At 43.2% G+C, this 23,763-nt stretch overlaps 1 protein-coding gene across 2 annotated transcripts in view; it reads left to right on the top strand.

Moving 5' to 3' along the window:
• The window catches only part of PTPN2 (protein tyrosine phosphatase non-receptor type 2), a 70,907-nt gene that overhangs the window by 20,337 nt on the left and 26,807 nt on the right, over positions 1 to 23,763 (top strand). For both annotated transcript variants that reach the window (XM_075585412.1, XM_075585411.1), the window contains exon 2: positions 4,849 to 4,939. In XM_075585412.1, the coding sequence (XP_075441527.1) occupies positions 4,849 to 4,939 (91 nt within the window). The remainder of the gene's footprint in view (positions 1 to 4,848; positions 4,940 to 23,763) is intronic.

Here is a 23,763-nt window from a genome sequence, read left to right as displayed (position 1 = left end):
AACCTATATTGTATTAAGAGGTCATTCCTAATAGGTTTGTTGCTTTTCTGCTGAAAGATTCAATTTTTTATACACATTCGCAAAATGGTTTTTTTTTTTTTTTTGCTGCTAATCTGTGCCATACGGTTGGCATATTACTGAGTAATATGTAACGGCACAGGTATATTACATAACATTAGTTGAACCTCTGTGACACGGCTTAAATATTAGTGTGATTGAAATCTTTGATCCTTACAGAAACCTACTAGAAAATCCTTTATCGCTGCGGCTGTCATGGACCATCAACGCCACTGTTATGGTCTTCCAAACGGTTGTTGATTGGTTTCAAGCAAATTGCATCCTGTGTAAAGAGAGAACAGAACTTTAACACGTTTAATAGAGCAGTCCTCCCTGCTCGTTCTATTTATCCTACAAGAAAACACAACACAAAAGCCTCAAATATTAAAATTTTAATGCAAATGGGAAAAAAACAGCCAAATGAATACTCACAATTTTCTGTCATTTCCGAACGATGTGTTTTTGGATGTCTATTTGCCTTCCTCAAGGGTATACAGTATTCAGGGTTATCTGAGGCCACTTTGAGCGCCTCATTAACCCTTAAGCCAGGGGTGTGCAAAGTTTCCTACATACGCCCCCGTGTCTCCTCTCCCCTCCGGCTCCCGCCTCCCCTCCCTGCACGGGTTCGGCGTCGATGTAATTCGACATCGGGTTGTCATGGAGGCGCGTCGCTGGAATGGAAAGTAAGAAAAAGTTAGGCCTCGTTCAGGGTGCCAGAGGCAGGAGTTGGAGGTTGGGCGTTCGGGAGGTTGGGCGTTCGGGAGGTTGGGCGTTCGGGAGGTTGGGCGTTCGGGAGGTTGGGCGTTCGGGAGGTTGGGCGTTCGGGAGGTTGGGCGTTCGGGAGGGAGGGCGTTCGGGAGGGAGGGCGTTCGGGAGGGAGGGCGTTCGGGAGGGAGGGCGTTCGGGAGGGAGGGCGTTCGGGAGGGAGGGCGGCAGTTTGCTGGGCGATGTGTGTTCATCCCCAGCAGACTGTTTCAGGAGGCGGGGAGGGGGCGGGGCTACAGACGGCAGGTTAGGGATCCAAGTGGCAGTCATGAAATCATTTTCAAGAATGATTTAATTGGCTGCCTAGGTCCCTGTGACGCTGCTGCAGCTTCAAAAAACGATTTTTTCGTTTATTGAAACTGTAGCCAGCGTCAACTCCTGGCTTCGGAGACAGGGCAGCTGCACCCCTGACAACCAGTATTCAATTTGAATACTTTGTGTCCCACGGCAGCTCGCACGGCAGCACGCCCTCCCTCCGAAGCCTGCACCCTGAACGAGGCCTTGGAGGCCTCACGCGATCCCCAGCATTTATTTTAAATGCTTTCTCGGAAGCGCGGGGCCTCTAACAGCCGTGCCTCCTCACCCCCAGAAAATCTTGCGCACCCCTGCCTTTAGCCACCAGACACAATGACCCTAGAGAATATACCAGTATACAATGCCCTATATGTTTAAGTTATGTCTAAAATGTTTTTTTGTTGCGACTTGGTAAACTTGCATTGCTCTTGTTTATTACTGTATACTCGTACCAATACATTAAGAACCAATACAACGTTATAATTATAGATACAACCGTGATTTGAATTAGATATTGAACTATATTAAAATATATTCTAAAATGAATAGTAAGATTATCTATCCTATCTATCTTACTATTCATTTTAGAATATATTTTAATATAGTTCAATATCTTTATATATATACACACACACACACACACACACACACACACACACACATACTGTTGCACCTAGTGTATTATAGGTAACTGGTGAACAGTGATAAAATATGAGCTATAGTTATAATATCTAGCAAATTGCTGGTTGAATTTTATCCTCTAAGTAGCGTACTGTAAGAAAGATTGTCATTACACCCACTTCAGATGGTTCACTGCCCTGAAGACAGGCGAGCCCCTCACCTTTTGTCTCGTATGGTGGTAACGGGGGCTGATCACACATGGGTACTCCCCTCAATCCAACTACAGAATCCTCACTAGCCCACTTAGCGCGAGGACCAGATCATCGCATATAGAAGTCTCGCATGATGTTAAAACTAAAAAAAAAGTAAGATCGCCTTCACCCATTCCAAAAACTTGAAATGTTTCTTGGAGAAGCAGAATACCGATAATTTCATCCCACCTACGATGCCCTAAATTATGGACAAAAGGTCCCTCTTAGTTTAACATTCATTATTGACTAAAAAAAAAAAAGTGTGACAATAATATGAAGTACAGTATGAAATTACCCTTTATCTTACACCAGATAAAGAAGGTAGATACTTGAATGTTGCCAGGTCTGTCCATGGAGCTGACATCACCATAGCAAACATACATGCACCAAATTGATAAAGCAACCCATTTTGTTACGTATTCTTCAGACTTGAGGGGGGAAAAGGGGCAGATTGTTGTAGATTTCAACTTGGTCTTTAGCAGCGCCCTGGACAGATCCAGGTAGGACTCTAAAGCACATACAGAAGTTTTTGGCTACAGAGCCCTAAAAGAACAGTCCGTTACTACATCTCTACTCTGGCTACATGGAGGGCTCTCTATCCTCAACAAAACAAATGACTACTTCTACTCTAACTCCCACAAAACATACTCCTGGATCGATTCCTGAGTAGTGGACCCTGGCACCTTCCCACCTGTGATTTATGCAACAATTCACACGATGTTAAAAGAAGTGTAACACCGCTCAATAGCTGGAGAATATATGAATAATCAAGGAATTGACAGTAATCTGATTATGCCCTATTTGCATAAAAACATTGTCAAAGGACTGCTGCCTGTGTAACATGACGTTCTCAAAAAACACTACAATACACTTGTGGAGTAAGTAACGGGTGGCTTTCTTTCTTGCGCACCCCTCCCGTCCTGTGTTGTCTGTGGGTATCCTAAGAAAAAATATGCTTAGGATAGCTCCCTCTTTCTATCCTTTGGGATCCTGATCTTCTCAAAATTTGACTATCTGGTGGTCATTTCTTCCCCCCTTGTATGTAAATAAATAAATACATAAATATATGATTTTGGCATAAATTTATTCTTCTAAACCCTACTGTAATTGGTCTGTTGGGAATAATCCTTACCAGACAGAACGAGACCAGATTCTTTGTTGATTGGACTTGTAGTTTATTCTCTATCGTGAAATTATTATCCCCCCCCCCTTTTTTTTTTTTTTTTTTTTTTTTTTATAAACCAATTCCCCCTCTCTCAAGCTTGACCTAGTTTTTGAATTTCAGAATAAAAATGTTTTACATGCTGGATCACTGAAATGTTTTTTTAAATTTGATTTAGTTTGGAGCGCATACGTTGTAACAGGTAGACCACGAGCGATGAGTTCCATTTTATAAATACCTTCTATTGCAAATGTTTTATTGTGACTTCTAGATTTGATACTTTGTATTCTTTGTAATTCTGTAACTCCCAAGTGAATATAATATATGGTTTCAAAGAAACACTGTGCTATTATATACAGTACCTGTATTAGTGTGCATTATATGTAATGTGTTTCCCTGGAGCCGAATCATGTTAATTTCAGTTCCAGGAGTATCCTGGTTCCCGAGATACATACCTGTAACGGTACCATCCATTTCAGGGAAACAAAATGTTTTAAATCTCCCACGTGGAGAGGACTAAAATGTTTCTCGGCAGGAATATATATGTCTACAAAGAAAAAGGAAACTGCACAACCGCGATAGTGCAGTATTTATTTGAGATGTACACAGTGCTGTAGATAAATTAACAAACAAGATTGTGTTGAGATGCAAAGCTCTCTTGGTGTCCAGGTACTATGCGTCTCTCTCGCCTCCATGTGGTTTCATCAAATCGTGCCGGTACTGATTTTCTGCGTTCCACACTTTTTTTAAAATTTATTTATTTTATTTATTTAGCTGGAACTGCCCTCTTTCTGTCCATCGACTGCACAGTGGCAGCACAATCAGCCCATATAGCGTACCCCTACGCATTTCATTACGATGCTACTTCCTCGCATATGCTGTGTGGGCCGGTTGTGCTGCCTGTAGCTGAATCGTAGGGAATCTTCCTACTGTGCTTCCCCCAAAATGTTAGATGCTCTGGAGTCAATACGCACATCTGTGTGTGACGCTACAAGATTCATGTATAGTGTAATCCATTTGTTCCCAAACCTAGGGGCTCAGTTGATGAGCTATTGCAGTGTGAAAGGCCATATAGGAGCTTATTGAATATGCCCTTTAGAATAATGTGACTGAAACTAGCTGATTTACAGGAGTTTTGCTGGAGTTACGGTGCTGGGGGGAAAAAAGACGAAAATAAGGAAACGGAGCAAAGGGAATCTGGAGAATGTGGCAGTAAGAAAAAAACATTGTAAATGCCTTCAATAAGGCATCAGGTTGCAAAGCAGGGTATCCCACCCTGATCCGGCGGTAACTACTATTCAGGTCAATGGCAGTTACTGCCAGATCGGCCTGCGATAGCCCACATTGGAGCTTGATCCATTCTGGCCTTGACCCCTCGGTTTTCAGCCGAGTGCACACCTGTTTATGTACCGTGTTGTTGTTTTCTTTCGGTCTTTAAATGCTTACTCTTGCTTACTAGCCATTCCAAATCTTTATACTGCCATGTCCAGGTGCAATAACTTGCTTTTGTACATCATATGTTGATCTACTGACAATAGTAATGAACCTTGAATGGGTTTTGATATTGGTGGGAAGTCGGGCCAAAAAGTCTGCCTTTTGGTACTTCATAGAGAAAAGCTTATTCTAACTTAACAGTTTTGCTTGATTTACTGTGTGTAGGATACATGTTCTAATACTTGTATTTAAATTGTTTTATAGGAAATTCGATATAATTCTCCTATGTTGCCCAATAAGATAGCAAAGTATCCTGAAAACAAGAATCGTAACAGATACAGGGATGTTAATCCATGTAAGTACATTGCTTCCTTTTGTTTATACTGTAATTTCCAGATATTTTATATTGCCAACATTTATTCTTGACTGTGGGGGATTCCTTGGAAGTGTTTCAAAGGAACCCTGATTATTAGTCTTGGTAACATTTCAGGCTGCTTGTGTCCATTACTTCTTTTTTTTGATTGCTATGCGGAGGAGACGACGACCCATATCTACGTAGCCGTTTTCTGCCCTAAGATCTCTTCAGGCACTGGTAGAGACTTAGTCCATTGAAATGAATTAAACTCTAAGGTGTCTTCCTGAACCAGGAAGTAATTTATGGCAGAAGACTGCTTAGCACTTTATTTCCAAACATTGAGCCAGCTGTGTCAACCTGCTTTGCATTACCCCACAAGCTGCATAGAGGGCATATAACAATTTAATACGCAAGTACATCACACAATACCGACGTGCATTGTATTACAGTATTTGCTGCTTTCAGTGCTTCTTAGTGAACGACCATGTTTTGGGGCTTTCAAATTCATAAATGTACATACTAAGGTTTTGTTTGTGGAACCAGTTCGGCATCCTACTCCGTACTACGAGCCCTCCTAATCTCCAATATAGTTTTAGTAATACGTTTTGTGTGGATTGAAAAATGTTTGAGGACATGCAGGTTAATCTACTGGAGTATAATAGGTTCTAATAACGATATACCTTTAAAAATTGCAGAGCAGATTATCTGTAGCAGGAACTGTCTTTTGAATCGTAACACTTGGATGATTGCAAGATACAGCAACTCTGTTCTGATAAATTGTTGATGTGATTAGCTTGTGCTCTGGTTTGACGATTGTCCGTTCGCCACTACGTTTAATAGCTGAAGGTGGTTATGTGCTGAGTATGTATTTTAGTTTTCCGTTGTAAACTTTGAGGGTATTAGTCAGTCTAAAATATGCGTTAAGCACTTTCACTCCTGGAGAGGTGTGAATTTGATGGAGTCTAGGCACAAATACCTAGAGCAACAGTCGGTTCTAATCTGTTTGTCGTTCTGTCTGGGTTGAGTAATCTACACATCAAAAACACTTTTTTAATTTTTTTTATTTTAAGGAGCTAAAAAGCCAAAAAAATTTTTTATATATTTTTAGCCATTGCATGTTTTGTGAGGTTTTTAATAGTGTAATGGGCAGCTACTGTTTTTTTGGGCCTTTTTATATGCTCCCTATTTAACTGTTATGACTTTGCAGGCCCTTTTTGACTGTGAAAGCAATACGTTATTATCAGTACTTATTAGATATACATAGGGATTTCAGTAGGTAAAATTTATTTGAATATTCTAAAAAGTGTACAATTTCTATCCCTTCTAATGCGTTAAACAGGAAGCAAATCTAAAATGTCAGCTGGTTCTACCTTGCAGATTAGTTACATTTGTGGCAGCTAAGCATTTCCTGACAGTTGAATGACACAATTTCTAAGAAGTGCATAGCCAAAGCACAACGAATAGTTCTCAACTGAATCATTATCAAATTGTGCAACGCACAAATGGTAAGATGGATCAAGCAATTTAATTTGAAATGTAGGATCTCCCAGGAGCTTGGGAACAATGGCATCAGATTTGTCTTTCAAATGCATTCATTTTGGCTTCTTAAAGTGCTCCTTTAATAAATGTAATTCTGCATAGGCCTGCATAGCTTTTACATTTCAGTCTATTCAGCAATCAAAGGGGTCAAAACATCCTAGATGGTAAGATTTCAGTTATTCCTCCCTCATTGATATATTATACGCATGAGGGCACTGATTAAAGTTATTGTCCGATTTAGCAATTAATATTGCAGTAAAGTGAAAGCACTATGTAATCGTCCCTATATTTCTCATTTTGTTTTAATAACCTTTTGTAATGTAAATATTAAAGTCAAACTTGGTTATGCGAGACTTTGTAACTGCGTAAGAGAAATTCTTGCACAGCATTTTCCCACAGTCCGATAATTCACAATGATGACATAAGTGGGCAGGGCTGGAAAGATTCGCCCATTCCTCCTCTTCTGGGACGAGGGAAAAATGTAGCTTCCTTTTTATAGGCCTTAAACTGCCGGGTGTATGCAGGATGCATGGTTGCCACACAACGCTGATGCTTCCGAACCTTGCGATCCATGCCTTGCGCTTAAAGACGACCAACAGACAAGGCAGTGTGGGCGCTAGTTTGGAATCTCTGCCGGTGACCGGCAGCCAGGCTGCATGCACACACCAAGTTGGTGCTTTTAAGTGCCCAGTCCAGTGATGAAAAGGAAGCTACATTTTTCTCTCCAGGCTGGTTGAGTTTGACCCTTGCTGCCTCTTTGACAGAGGTGGAATTTACATCAAATGTCTCAACATGGTTTGCTCAGTGTTGATTACCTCGTCAGGGTGCTGGAGTCGTGCACGCTGGGCAATGGTAGTGCAATGATGGGTGCCAGGAACTTTGTCTGAATAAACAGCATCTTTTTTCATCACCATCGATAGTCTCATTTACATGATAAACATTACTTTGTGTATAGTATCATCACTGTTCACGTGTGTGCTGTCTGTATTCTTTTCCCTAGCAACCCTGCTAGGAAGGTGCCAAAGCTTAATTAATCCCATGTTACCCAAGTGATCCCTCTTGTGTGTAGCTTCTGTAGTGCTCCATCTCCGTTGGACCTTGCCGACCCTTGCCCTACTGTCTGGTGTCGGTATCCCCGTCTTGAGTACTGAATGCCATTTCGTGACCTTCTGCGGGAGAGTGGACACTTCGATTTTGTGCTGGTCCAACTATGCCTTGGGGCATAGGCCTGGGGTGCCCATTCAGGGCATAGGTTGCCTCTGTGAATCATAAGAGGAGTGTGGAGCCGTTCATGGGGACGCCATCTAAACATGCACTGTCCCTAACTATAACATTAATGGAAAGGATCCTTACCATGTACTAAAAATATCTATATTATAGACCTATATACACTATTCAGTGAGGTCTCTCACCTGCGGCAACTCCTGGGACCTGATCTAGAACACACACTCTGCTGTGTGTATCCTGCTATGACGTCTCTATTACATGGCAGAAGTAGGCGGGGCTATAAGTCTGCCCAGTCACCCAGCACCATGTGATGGGGAAGGGGCGTTACTCAGTGGGGACTCACACAGTCAACCCCGTAAACTCAGAGTAATCCCATGGGGATTGCATGAAAATGTAGGGAATGAGATTTCTATCCCATAGCGATGGAGTAGGCAGTCTACTACTTTGGGATTCAAGACATGAGAATAATCTGTGGCAGGAACAAATATAAAAAAAATATGCAGAATAATTATATTAAATGGAATAAAAATAACCCACTGGAGCTTGTCAGATTTTAAGTATTCGATTATGCAGACAAAGAAATATTGGTGTAGCTTAAAAAAAAAAAATTGAAGTGTCTCCAAGGTCATAGTGACATTTCTGAACATCCTTTGCATACTTTTTTTTAAATTTATTTTTACAAGCTGTGCATGTATGCTATTTTAACGTATATTTAAATAATTTTTTGTTAAAGTGTTATACATATGTATGTGTATGTGTGTGTGTGTATATATATATATATATGTATATGTGTATATGTATATGTGTATATGTATATGTATATGTATATGTATATGTATATGTATATATGTATATGTATATATATGTATATGTAAATTTTACAAATTGTGTGTTCTAATATTTTAATTTTGATGATTAAAAAAAACAAAAAAACTTTTTGTCTTGTACTGGTTGGTGCTAAAAAATGATTAATTGACATGTCCGCATCATTCGGGGCTGAAACACTCTATTTTCAGTATATACCAGTGTTTCCCAACTCCAGTCCTCAGGGAACCCCAACAGGTCAGGTCTTAAGGATATCCCTGCTCCAGCACAGGTGGCTCAATCAGCGGCCCAGTCATTGTGACTGAGCCACCTGTGTTGGAGCAGGGATATCCTTAAAACCTGACCTGTTGGGGTTCCCTGAGGACTGGAGTTGGGGAAACATTGGTTTAGGGGATTCCCTGGTTCCCGCACTGTTTTAGTGTGTTTCAACACAACTATATATTGCAGACAAGGTTTGAAATTTAAAACCTACAGAAGTGACAGTAACTTTTACTTAGAAAAATGAATAGATACACTGGAAATGGTTTCTTAGAAAAACATATTCTGAAAAAGTTATTAATACAGTATTTCAAGCTTTTTTTTTTAATCAAATGTTTGCTATACCTAATCTTCTTATTACAGTATATTTTCAATATCTTAATTGCTAAATTTGAGTATTTTGGATTAGTGACCTGTAACAAAGCAAATCTTATCTGAGTGAGACTCTTGGTTACTTATAGGGTGACCAGATTTTCGAAATGAAAAACCGGGACACTTAAAAAAAATTATTTATAAAACAATGTACATCACGTCACGCCCCCTGTTACCATGACAACGAGACACTAATGTCAGGTGGTGACATGTTGCCATGACAATGTGGCATCATGTGATGCCTCGTCACCATAATGCATCCCGTTGTCATGTCAACTTGATGCCACGTGACGTCACAGAGCGGCTCGTTGTTATGGCAATGGGCATTATGTGATGTCGCGCAGCCATATTGACGGAATTTGGAGGGGAGGATACAGACAAAGGCAAAATAAATATATAATAAATAGATCTAAGAAAAATTATCTCGGGGTTAGCCTTCAATAGAAGGTGGCAACCCTGGCTGCAGTGTGTGTTTCTGTATACAGAGGTGGGGGCTGCAGTGTGTGTTTCTGTATACAGAGGTGGGGGCTGCAGTGTGTTTGTGTGTATAGAGGTGGGGGCTGCAGTGTGTTTGTGTGTGTATAGAGGATAGTGAAATCCTCTATTAGAAATAAATAAAACAAACCACTTTGCAGCCTGAAATCTGAAATGTACTTTCTAACCTATACTGTACTTAATAAAAATTAATACATTAATTAAAATTACATAAATAATAAATTGACATTAATTCAAATTAAATAAAAAATGAAGGCATTAATTACAATTAAGACATTTTAAAAATTTGACATTATTCATTCCTGACCTGACCTGGCTTGTGTATATAATATTACAATTTGCAAAATAAAGAGGGGAAATAGGGTTGTGTGCTATAAATATATGTTGCTACTTACAGTACTTATTAGCTCTGCTACGAGGTGGATTAAGAAGATAGACTCACTAGACCAGTGATTCCCAAACTTTTTTGAAGTGAAACTTCTTTAGTGGCATCTAGTCATGATGGGACAAAACTGGAGAGATGGAGACGAAATGTGAAACGGATGTGACGTCACGTAATGGACGCCGCTCCCCCCCACATGCCCGCCATTGGTGCCGCTCCCCCCACACAGCAGCTGCCATGCCGCGCATGCGCAGTTGTGATGGCGCCGCTGACTGATGCCACGCATGCGCATAAGCGGCTGGCAGCGGCGCCATTCTCCCCCAATACGCTCGCCGTGTCCATACCTCTCGCTGACTCTACACACACTCACCGGGGACTCTCCGCTGTTTCCGCCATTGACACAACTTCTGGAGAGTACACGTCATGCCAGCTTCAGCTTCTCTTCAGCCCACTCCCCCGACTGAGCAATAATTGGCTGGGGCCTCAGGTCGGGTTTCGTGGTTACACTGCGCATGCGCAACTGGGCTCACACGAGGACAGGCAACAAGGGGCGCTGCTCAGCTGCCGCCAAGCTCTGTGCTGCTATAGTCACACAGGCGCTGTAATGACTATAACTAATATAAAGCCGTGTGTTAGCGCTTCATACTAAGCAGGCGCACAGGGTATATGCAGCAGAACAACAACAAATAGCATACAGTGTGTATACAGTAAGCACAACGATATAATCATGCACAGAGTACAGTATATATTTAGTAAGTGGGGGATGGTATATACAATATACAGTATACATGCAGAGTGAGGATAATGTACATCAGGATAACAATATATCGCAGGGCAGTAAGGGGGTGCCAGTGATTGACATGTGCAGGTACAGTAAGCTGATATGTAGAATGCACAGTGTATATTACAGAAGCAGGATAAATGCACAGTGTATATACTAATTCAGGGTACCAGTGCTCAGAGTACTCGGTGTATATTACAGTAGCAAGGTAACAGTATTCAGAATGCACATACATATAGTAGATATAGAAGCAGTGTAACAGCACTCAGAATGCACATAGTATATTACAGTAGCAGGGTAACAGTGCTCACAATGCACATAGTATGTACAGCCTAATGGCCGCCGTTCCCCCCCCCACACGCCCGCTGACGCTCGAAGCTCTACACACACGCCAGCACCGGGGACTCTCCGCTGCTTCCGCCACTGACACAACTTCCGGAGAGTACACGTCATGCCAGCTTCAGCTTCACTTCTGCCCACTCCCCCAGCTGAGCAATGATTGGCTGCGGCCTCAGGTGGGGTTTCGTTGTTACTGCGCATGTGCCGCCGGGCTCACACGAGGACAGGGAGCAAGGGGCGCTGTTGTAAGTTGATTATTTCATGTATTAAAAATGTTAGTATGGATTTTTAAAAGCAAAAATAAAACTATACAATTGTAACATCTAAAATGATTCCATTTTATTACAAACATCTATAACATCTGATATTATTGTTACTTTATATGTTGATGACAACACACGAAGTTTCACTTACTATGCGCGTGCATAGCACACACGGCTTTTTTTTTTTTTTTTTTTTTTTAGGAGAAACCCTTGAAGCATTTAGAAAATTCTAGGGGAACCCCTTTCTGGCTGACACATATTAGGCCGCGCTTATAGTGCTGGCGCCGTCGCGTGCCATTATAGTAAGAGCGACAGGACGGCGCGACGGCTTGGTCGCAATCGCTGGAAGTCACTTCAATTTGATTTTTCCAGTAACCGCAGCGTCGCCAGCACTATAAGCGCGGCCTTAGGTTAATTTCACACCTCACGAGCCCCCTCTATTTCCCACCCTATACCCATGAATTTCTCCCCTCCGTCTCACTCACTCTCCTCCCTTCCCGCCTCGCATGTATTTATCTCCCCTGAGTCTTACTCCCTCTTTTCCTCACTCACTCCCCCCTCTTCTCTCACTCGCCCCCACCCACCTTCCGTCAATCCCCCACAAAATACATACCAAAAAACCCCACCCCGCAATGCATAATAAAAATACCCACCCCCGCCAATACGTATTAAAAAGACCCCTGTCGCCCCAATACTTTTTTTTAAAAGACCCCCCTGCATCTCCCATCTCTCCCCCCCTGCATCTCCCATCTCTCCCCCCCTGCATCTCCCATCTCTCCCCGCCTGCATCTCCCATCTCTCCCCGCCTGCATCTCCCATCTCTCCCCGCCTGCATCTCCCATCTCTCCCCGCCTGCATCTCCCATCTCTCCCCGCCTGCATCTCCCATCTCTCCCCGCCTGCATCTCCCATCTCTCCCCGCCTGCATCTCCCATCTCTCACCGCCTGCATCTCCCATCTCTCACCCCCCTGCATCTCCCATCTCTTCCCACCCCTGCATTTCCCATCTCTTTCCCCCCCCCCCTGCATCTCCCATCTCTCCCCCCCTGCATCTCCCATCTCTCCCCCCCTGCATCTCCCATCTCTCCCCCCCTGCATCTCCCATCTCTCCCCCCCTGCATCTCCCATCTCTCCCCGCCTGCATCTCCCATCTCTCCCCGCCTGCATCTCCCATCTCTCCCCGCCTGCATCTCCCATCTCTCACCGCCTGCATCTCCCATCTCTCACCCCCCTGCATTTCCCATCTCTTCCCCCCCCCTGCATTTCCCATCTTTCCCCCCCCCTGCATCTCCCATCTCTTCCCCCCCCCCCCTCGCATCTTTCATCTCCGCCTCTCCCTATCCCCCCCATATGCCTACCTCAGGCGGCTGCGGGTTCGGCGGAGACGGCAGACTGAGGCACGCGCCAATAGCAGCAGGCACAGGAAGTGCCGCGAGCTGCTGTGAGCGGGCTCTGGGGGGGATGGAGAGCGGGCTCTGGGGGGGGGGGGGGTGGAGAGCGGGCTCTGGGGGGGGGTGGAGAGCAGGCTCTGGGGGAAATGGAGAGCGGACCGGGGAGCTGGAGGAAGCGGGTGGCGGAGGGAGGTCCAGAGTGCCGGGGGAGGAAAAGCCGGGGAGAGCCGAAGCCCCGCCCCCCGACATCCTCCATCCAATCACATGCGGCCCGGCATGTTTCTACAGAAGCCCAACCCCTGGCATTAATAAAAAATACTCGCCGGGCTGCTGCATTCTCCTCGTCGCCCCCGCGCACCGCCGACACATATAAAATGTAAAAAAACAGGAACATGGCAGAAAACCCGGACATTTCCGGGACGGACCGGCAACCGGGACAGCACATGCAAAACCGAGACTGTCCCGGCAAAACCGAGACTGTCCCGGCAAAACCGAGACTGTCCCGGCAAAACCGAGACTGTCCCGGCAAAACCGAGACTGTCCCGGCAAAACCGAGACTGTCCCGGCAAAACCGAGACTGTCCCGGCAAAACCGGGACACTTAACAACTTTTGTTTTTATTTTCTTTTAGTAGTGAATACATATGTAGGTTTCTGGACCCTCTGTTAGTGCAAGGGTTGATGGTTGGCAAAAGATCACTTTTTTTCCCTTATTCTTAGGTCGTCAGTTGCTTTCATGGGCTTCTTCAGATCCAAGGATCCCCAGTGTCCTCCATTCATAGGAGATTGACCTTTATTTTATTCACGGTGTCTCGTTTCTTCCACCGCAAAATGAATGAAATAAGGTCAATTCAGTAAGAGAGATGGCAAAGGAAGTTTCCAGTTCAAAAAGGGGAATTCACACAACAATGCATAGATATTTCCTAATTAAATCTGTCTGCTGTTTATAAAAATGTTCCTGTTCGTTTCGTATCACTTGTCATGTGCACGCTCATGTATCAGATGAGTGTTTAAAAAGGCTTAACAACAAACTGGTCACTTTGCCGCAGGACACTAGATTGCGCATGCACACCCCAATTATACTGACACAGAATCTATATGGTAACACCTGAAATAATTGTTTTTAACAGCAGTAGTCTGGTCGTTTCCTTGGGAACATTAATATAAAGTGCCTCAGACTTTGTCCCTTTATTCCAAATTGACAGTCCATCTGTTACACAAATCATTATACAGATTTGGTAGGGAGAGCAACTGTATTGATAGTGCAAATAATGCAGTGTAACACTCTAACACCAAGACGAATACTGGAAACGTTTGGATTATTTCTTATGGGAGTTGCTTAAAGTTCTATGGTGAGAGCCAACAGGAAGGGTGATAATGGACACGCTAGATGAGTACCATTTCTAACTGGACTCTGTGGGTACAAGCAGCCAGAGCTGAGGGTGAAATGAAAAAAGCAGTTACAGCAGAGGTTCTCAACTCCAGTCCTTAAGACCCCCTCTCCCCCCCCCCCCCCAAACAGGTCAGGTTTTAAGGATATCCCAGCTTCAGCACCGGTGGCTGTCAGAGCCTGCTTCAGCACCGGTCGAAGACTGAGCCACGGATTGAGCTACCCATGCTGAAGCAGTGATATCCTGAAAAGCTGATTTTCTTTGGTGGTCTTGAGGACTGGAGTTGAGAGCCCCTGAGTTGCAGTATCAATAAATTGGTGTCCAATGCCAAAGGTCCCAAGAGTTGCGAACCTGTAGTACTAGTTACCAGGTCAAAAGCTTTCTCCGCAACATTTATACGATTAATTATGTTTCTAGTGTTTTTTTGGGGCCTGTCTGCCAGATTAAAAAAAAACAAAAAAACCACATGGTCTTTATGAATAAGGCCAGGTCCCCGCTGCCTGCTATGCCGGGCGCTGCAGGGACAAGAACCGCCCCTCAATGGGGCCTGTATGCTTGCTGCCTTGCCCACCACGTTGTGCGAACAGAATTACCTGAAGACGGGAGATCTGTGCTTGTGACGAAGCGCTGGCCACACCCCCCAGCGGTTCAGCCAATGAGGGCGAACCTGCCAGGGGACGTCGTGGCCTCGCCCCCCGCCACATTCTCCCCATCTTTCCCCCTGCAGCTCCCTGCAGACCAGGGATCTCGGCTGCAAGCGCCACCAGCTTCACAGGCGCGCGCCGACACCGGGGTTTCAGCCTAAGACATGCCGAGAAGAGGTTTAGTCTAGATGCTATAATGTTACAGAACAGTTTAGTGTTGGTATTGACGTGGGATATAAGCATCTTCTCACAGTGCGTCACATTTAATACTCTTATAATTAAGAGGTTGTTGGTGTGGAACATTAATTTGGGGGGACGGGGGTAAAGAAAGGGTCTCCATGTATCTTGGGCAAACTGAAAGGATGATGAGAAAAGACATGTATTTCTGAGCCTAACATGCCATTAGTACCTTTTTGATAGAATGTTGTATTTGCCGGTAGTATGTCCGCACTTAGTAATTACCTTTTTGGTGGCGGGCTGGCTGCAGGACTCGTGTTCTCACTTGGCATTAGTATGTGGTAAGGTCGCGTGGGAGAGCAGGACTCTTGCGCGGCCTCAAATCTCAAACCTCGTGCTGCAGTTGTTTTCTGTCTTGGAGGCATCTGTATAGGCTTTGAGTCAAAGCAAAACAGATTGCCAATGCTAGTCTGCACAAATGGAGAGATATATTATGTTATACAACGTGTGTGTGACAAAATATTCTTAAACTTGGGAAGATGTCACTTTTTAGCCTGTCGTCCATCTGATATGAGCCCTGTGACCACAGCGACGGCGAGGTGTGTCCATGACGTCACAAGCGGTTCGCCCTCTTTGGCTGAATTGCTCACGTGACCCGGCAATTTCGAGACAAAATAAAAGTCTCTGTGGACGTTCCCATAGACTTAATGTGTTTGTTCGCGCCGGTCGCTCTAAGCATGGACGTGGCCTAACACAACAAAGTGCCCCTCTTAAGCAGCCAAATGAGTTGACAAGCTCCCCACCACACCTTGATAAAGGGAGTACGGCCCGAAACGCGTAGGTGTGTTACTGCATCAAGGGTCTATGTTGATCCAATACATTTTTCTTATGGGAAGCCTCCTCCGAATAATTTCTGGCAGTGCTCTGCCTTGTTTCTATTTTTGTATGCCCCCCACCACACCCTGAAAATAAAAACCTACTTAAGGCAACTACAAATGTAAGCCGTTTGTTTTATTTTGGGAGACAAATATTTACTGTTAAAATATTTACCCCTTTACTGTTTAATCTTGATATATTTATATATATATTTTTTACATTTTATTTATTTTTCTCCAACTAGATAAGTGTTTACACTGAAGCCCCCCTTTGAGTCTATTTTGAACGTCGGGGCTATCTGTTAACATAAAACAGTATTGTATTCTTTACTGTTACTGCACCACAACTTGGGCTGCGCTTACAGTGATGACATCGCGTCAAAACAAATGCATTGCCGCCATTGCGTGCGCTTATAGTAAGCGCGACGCGACGGCTTGGTCGCGATCGCTGGAATTTATCTCAATGTGATTTTTCCAGCGACTGCAGCCTGACTGTCGCGTCGCCGGTACTATAAACATAGCCTTAGAGTCGGTTGTGTTTGCTTTAGTCCGTGTGATTTTTAAGTACCTTTTAAATTAAAATAAGAATTTTAATTACCTTTATAAAATAACATGCAGAAAACAATGAGCAGTAATATCACAGTACAAAGAGATTGGGATGTACACAGTACAGCAGAAGTGTGAGTTAGTTCTCAGCAGTAATTGTGCCATAATTCTTACATCATGCCTGTGGTAAAAATCTAGACTTCTCTCTTTGATTAGAGAATGCTGCTGACTAAATAAAAAACAAATACAGCTGTAAGGGTAATTCTAATTTATTTGAATTTTCAAATTCAAAGAAAGCTGTTTAATTCTACATAATCCATGTTTGCAAGTAATAAATGCATTCATTCTACTGTATGAAACGAGAACATCTTCTGCCAAATGGGTTATGTTAGTAGCGCATTGCTGGCACCTCCATCAGAAAAGGGGCTATAGGAAGAAATGGATACTTTTGCAAACATACTTGTTACATTGATACGCATGCTGTATAATAGGGACTCTTAAATCACATTAATGGGTCAATCCAAGCCATATTCTACAGGGGTGTGTTGTTTTTTTTTTAATCCATTCTGTAGTATTAGATACTTACCCTTTAATTTTATTAAAAATATCATGCCATTTTTAATGAGTTTTTTAATATACTGTGCATCCTTTGATTTCTATAGCAGGCTTCAGCACACCTCCCCAGCAGTGCAAGATCTTTGTAACACTTTCATGTTTGTGATCATTTGATGATAATCCAAGCGGTTTGAGGTGTAGTCTGTAACAATAAATGTTACCGTAGTAATATAAGAATACATTGTAGCTGCTGAGTTACATTGACTGAAGGGTTGATTGAAACTGAAAGGCAGCCATTAGGTGAACCCTGGGAAGCCGGATCTTTTCTGATCGATCACGAGACAACGAATCGATCGTTTTGTTTTTTTTAAGACCATTCACTTGATCATTAAGTGCCTGTTAAAACATGGAATAATTTTTACATAGAACGTTTTTTCAGACCCAAAATAAGCTTGTCCTAACTTGCACGCTGCATGGGTTCTCAGACCAGTTGCATGGCCATTGGATCTCCAATACCCACAGCCATAGTGTCTGACTATAATTTGCAACATTTCCTTCAGCAGATAAATGGTTAACAGTCTTACAAGAGGGTGAAATCTCAAGGTACTTCCCTAGCCGTATCAGATAAGATAAAACACTGAGAGAAATGAAATCAGAAGCTGCCCCTAAATAGATGGGGAACTCCAAACAGTTCAACCGCAGCAGAAAGTTGGTCTGTAACGTCTTCAGCTGTGAAATGGCCTAGAATCTCCTTTTATACTGAGCCCCCCTTTGAATAGCTTTCAAACAGGCTAACGCTTTCACAAATGATACTTTTTGGTTTGATTTTGTATTGACATTCCCCCCCCCCCTTTTTTTTTTTTAATGCTGATCGCATGCTTTAAACTGAAATGATCCGCTTGTTTCCATACTTGGAAAGGCATGTCATTTTTCGGAAGGGAACTCTGCTATGATCACTTCAACTTTGGACTCTAAATTCTTCACTTGTTTAGGTGCCCTCATCAGGGCCGGCTAGGATGTTTGAGGGGCTCGGCGCAGTGACGTGTGGGGCGGCAGCATCTCGGGCTGCATAGTCTAGTCAACATGGACCCGCGACAGCAAATGGTGTTGCCATGACAACGGGACATAGGCACTCTGTTGTCATGGCAATGTGACGCCACATGGCGTCGTGCCGTCGTCATGGCAACGCAACCCCATTGGACATCGTAAAGATGGGACCATGCAGGAGGAGATGCCGCCGAAGAAGCTAAGAGTTGGAGGCCCCCCGCTCTCCCCCTGGCAATGCGTTTAATTGTCGTGGGGGAGAGCGCAGGGCCTTTGTACCTGCGGGGCTCCGTGCACAGGCACTGACGGCACCGCCATTACGCCGGCCCTTATCTAGCAATATGTACTATACATCTAAGGCTATTTGTCATTCTGCTTCCAGCTAAAATGTTTTCCCATTAGCTCCCAGTGCAGCCGCCAATGCATTGCTATGAAGCTATACAGAGAAGGGTTTATGCGTGAAAGCATTGAGAGTCCAATATGTTTTTGATCAATTTTTGTACAGGGAGCTATTAGTTTTTTGACAAGTTACAAAGCTTGAGTGAAAGAACTGTGTCATAGATTAATCATGGCTCAGCACTTCCACACTCCCTTTCTCCTAGGGACAGCTGCACAGCAGCGAGCTGCTGGGCTTCAGTGCCACAATGTGGCTACATTCCATTTTAAGTGGGAAGATTCATTGAAACCTAAAACATTCTTCTATATGCTGCTAGTTTGTAGAAGTTGGTATTTAACGTTGATGGTAAATGCAAACACATAAATCACAATGCAATGTCATATCTCACTTGCTCTCCCAAGGGGATAAAAGCAACAATACAGCCCCTCAGACCGTATCTCCGGAAGGACATAAATAAATTGGAGTTTGTGCCAAGAAGGGCTACTAAAATGGCGCATGATATTAAGCTTTCTTTGTGTGCCGTATGCTGTATATGTACATCTCGGTGGATAGAAGGGAGAGGGGGATATGATTGAAGCTTTCAAAAACATAAATGGTTAAACAGTGCAGAAGTATATTTCAGAGAAAGAGGTGCTAGAACAAGAGGTCATTCTCTGAAGCTGGAGGGTGGGTGGGGGCGGGGGTACTTGATGTAAAGGACAGTGAGTTTGTGGCATAGCCTCTGCGCAGAGGTGTATGGGACTGGTACAGGACAGGAAATCAAATATTCTTGGGGTAGACTTATAAGCTGTCCTGAATATTTATTTATAAAAATGTTTTACCAGGAAGTAATACATTGAGAGATACCTCTCGTTTTCAAGTATGTCATGGGCACAGAGTTATAAAAAATACATGGTTACATTAAAAGAACAGGGTTATACAGTCACTTCACAGACATTTCATGGACAGATAAAGTAGGAAAATTGGGTACAGGGGATAAAGGGCTTGTGAGTTTCTGATAGAAATAGAGCAGCTTTAACATCAACTAACATATATGAATATGAAGGAAAACCAAGGATCACATGGTCTGAGGTTTTACAGCAGAGAGGAAAATGGTCTGAGAAGGTGCGAGAGGTGGTTCTTGTCTGTCATCAATTTTTTTTCTATTTCCCTCATTTAAACCCCCCTCCCCACGAGACCCTACCAGTGTTTTTGCACAAGATACTGTATGTAAGTGGTGAACATTTGAATTATGGCAACTTGTCAGAAGTTTCAAACAAAATTGACCCTTATTTTGCTAGCATCCGTCCTAAAGGATGACAGCGCTTGTGTGTAGTGCATTTTACATTGTTTCAATTTGTGCTGCCAGGAAACTTGTGTTGTGAAGCGATTCATTGCTGGTCTCATCATAGAGGCCTGTAAGTGACTGAGCATGATGACAGTGTACTGCAGGTGCTAGCGGAGGTGCTGAGAGAATGCGGAGTTTATGTATATAGTGTTTTTATGGAATGAGCGTAATCATAGCAGATGTTTCTTTATACGTTTTTTTTTCTTCTTTTGTACAAGTATATAAAAGCTTCTCACCAACTGCGTTGAAGGATTTTGTCCTCCAGTACTGTATTTAAAGCAGCAGTCTCCTGACTCTCTCTCTTATTTTTTTTCCCCTCTCCATTTTTATTGGTTCAGATCATTTATAGGTGTGAAGTTACCTGATTTTAAATCTCCCTCTGGGTGAAACAGAATGGCTGCCAAATCTCGGGCCAATGGGAAGCTGCAACATTGCTTGCGGTTTCCCATTGGGTGGTCATTTAAACCCTTTAAAAACTAAACAAAAACACAATACTGGTAACTTCACTGAAAAGTATGTCAGGCTGAAAATGGCAAAAAGGGCTATACGGCAAACCTATTTTATATTTAGATGAAACATTTTTCTTTTTACTAGCAATAAGTAAATAAAGTATGCAAAAATTGTTCAAGCAATTTATGCGAAGTAGATTTTGTCTGTTCAAACTGTCATAACTATGAAGAGTGAGCTTGTCCAATGGTTCCAGTGTTAAGTTTTGTACAAATGTGTCAGAGTACAGGCAGTCCTCGGTTATCCGACACAATGCGTTACTGAAAATGGCGTTGGATAGCGAAACGTTGTAAAGCGAAACACGTTTTCCCATAGGAACACTGTTTAAATGAAAGGTTCCGTTCCTGAAGGCATTTTTAACACTAAAATACACCAAATATTTTACGCAGGCAATAAAATATGCAGCACACACATAAATTATATAGTGCATATACTGTATTATATATATATATATATATATATATATATATATATATTATATATACACAAACAACTTTGCAAAGCGTCGTAAGAGCGTTGGATAAGCTGTTTTGGCGTTGTAGAAATGAACATAGGTATGCATTGCATAGCGTTGGATAAGCCATTTGTTGTAAAACGAGGACTGCCTGTAATCCTCTACATTCTGGAACAGAAAGCAACACGTTCCTTTTAATGTGGTGTCTATTTGACACCTTCTGCAAGAGATAAACTGTTATTGGAAATGTTTAAAAGGGAAGGTAAATTAATCTGTTAATAGCGTGCGCTGCATGCTGGTAAATAAGATTGTGTGTGAGCATGGGTTCCTGTAAATCTTGTTTCATCTAATTTACTGCAAATGATGTTGGTTTGCATGCAAGATGAAGCAATGTAAATGAACTACATGGGTAGTAGTCAGAAGTCTTGTAGAAGACCACATGACTATGTATAATCACAAAAGTAGTTGCCTGTTGCTTGTACCTTCTCATTACACAGAGATGGCCTCTATCACGGCTAAGCAGGAAAGGGCTATTTTTAAGGTAAAGCCACTTGGACAAGAATGATATTGTTATCAACAACATAGTCACATGTCACATTTGAATAGTCACTCTTCAAGCTCTATTTTAAGTCCTTTTTCTTCTATTTCCTCTGTGGCAGCTGGACACCGATGGTGTTGCCACCTCCTTCCAGTAAGGGTAGGACAACAACTTGCGTGGCCCGTGCCTGTTCAGCTATTCTAGTCATACTTTTCTTGGGGTTGAGGAGGAGCGCTGGATCTCGTGATATGTGAAAAAATATAAATATATATAGTGCAGATGGTAATTCACTGCTTTAAAAGATGTAAAACATAAGAAATTAACTCACAAAAAACGTATAAAATCACTGCATGTCAGAGATCCTTCTCTCTCTGACTGGAGCCCTTTATGTTACTGGAGTCTGTATCCTCTCAGTGAAGTGGATGATATGAAAATAAAGAAAACCACAAATAGTGCAAATAGTATGAACTATACAAATGTATTATGCACAGGTAATTAGGAAACTCACATTTTCCATAATAAAGTGGGTGGTGGAGAGAACCGCCGATAGAAGCAGGCTGCTGTTCGGTGCTTCACTTTCCCCTCACAGTGTAGTTCAATGCCAGTCTATGCCGTCGCGTCACTTCCGGTTTCGCGTCACGTCACTTCCGGTTTCGCGTCACAGGTGAGGGCGGGAAGCCAGAATGGGAGTGATCTCAGCAGTGGATTGCCAGTACTTGCCAGTCCTTCCAGGCGCAGAATCTCTCTAACTCTACGCGTTTCGCGTTACTCTACTCTACGCGTACTCCTGACGAAGCTGTTGCGAAACGCGTAGAGTTAGAGAGATTCTGCGCCTGGAAGGACTGGCAAGTACTGGCAATCCACTGCTGAGATCACTCCCATTCTGGCTTCCCGCCCTCACCTGTGACGCGAAACCGGAAGTGACGTGACGCGAAACCGGAAGTGACGCGACGGCATAGACTGGCATTGAACTACACTGTGAGGGGAAAGTGAAGCACCGAACAGCAGCCTGCTTCTATCGGCGGTTCTCTCCACCACCCACTTTATTATGGAAAATGTGAGTTTCCTAATTACCTGTGCATAATACATTTGTATAGTTCATACTATTTGCACTATTTGTGGTTTTCTTTATTTTCATATCATCCACTTCACTGAGAGGATACAGACTCCAGTAACATAAAGGGCTCCAGTCAGAGAGAGAAGGATCTCTGACATGCAGTGATTTTATACGTTTTTTGTGAGTTAATTTCTTATGTTTTACATCTTTTAAAGCAGTGAATTACCATCTGCACTATATATATTTATATTTTTTCACATATCACGAGATCCAGCGCTCCTCCTCAACCCCAAGAAAAGAATACTCCACATCCTGGGATTAGGAACGATCCCACCAGAGGAAGTTGAGCTGCTGTTGTACACTGGTTTTAATTTATTTTATTTAACACTATAAGGTGATAGGTTTATTGTGTGTACTTAAGGTGTGTCACTTATCACACTAATTATTATATTGTTTAGGAAGCGCCCAGTCCATCCACTTCCCCCACTCCCCCACCCACTATTACCTATTCTAGTCATACCCTAGCTGGGGGTTGGACGTTTGTATTTTTCCCTGCTTGCATATAGATTTTCTTAGCGTGACGTTCTACCTGTGAGTTTCCTGGAAGTCCGCCTCTAGCCGCGGTTTGGGGTGGATCTTGCGGTGGTAATGGCAGCCCTGGATCTGGTGCGATAAGTGTTGGTAGTGGTTGGGGAGCGACACCGAAGATGGACCCAACGATAGCGAAAATTGTAAGAAATATGACTTGTCTAGAGCCGGGGTGAGTAACATGGGGGCGTGAAATTTTCTGGGGGGGACGCCGGACTTAGAGGCCCGCGCTCTTCCCCAATGCATTTAAATTGCCAGGGACCACTCGTTAGGCCTCTATGTTCCCTAAGCTTGTCTCCGGTGGCTACTGGCAACGCGACGTCACGTGGCGTAAGAAAAGCCGGAGACCAGATATGGGGGGGGCGAGAAGTATGTGAGAACAGGCTGGGGTGCAGAGGAAACCGTTTGCGCACCCCTGCGTTAGAGGACACATTATCCTTTAAAGAGCCGATGGAAGGAGTTCTGCACAAGCATTAAGAACAAAGTTAAAGCCGACAACTGCGATGGACTGTTTAGACTGTAAATATCTGGGTACCTAACCTAGAAAACAGTTGACGCCGTGACATCCAGGCAGAAGTTGCTGAAGGACTTATTGAATCTGGAAGAATCAATAGATTGTTGTTTTTTTTTTGTGCGACGCTTCTAAGGATATTAAAGAAGATTTTCAACATACTCTGTAGCTGCAAGAAGGGCCCTACAGCTTAAGCCATGGGCAGCGGTTGCCACTTCTAAAAACAGGCTGGTTTCACAGCCCGATGGAGGTTCTTATCTATTTGGTGACACTTTGGATAACATTATTTCTAGGATGTCGGGAGGAAGAGGTTACCTTTTTTTACCTCCACAAAAGAAATTGAG

Source organism: Ascaphus truei, chromosome 2, assembly GCF_040206685.1.
Source record: "Ascaphus truei isolate aAscTru1 chromosome 2, aAscTru1.hap1, whole genome shotgun sequence".
In the NCBI taxonomy this organism is placed as follows: domain Eukaryota; kingdom Metazoa; phylum Chordata; class Amphibia; order Anura; family Ascaphidae; genus Ascaphus; species Ascaphus truei.
This window is presented reverse-complemented; position numbering and strand designations above follow the sequence as displayed.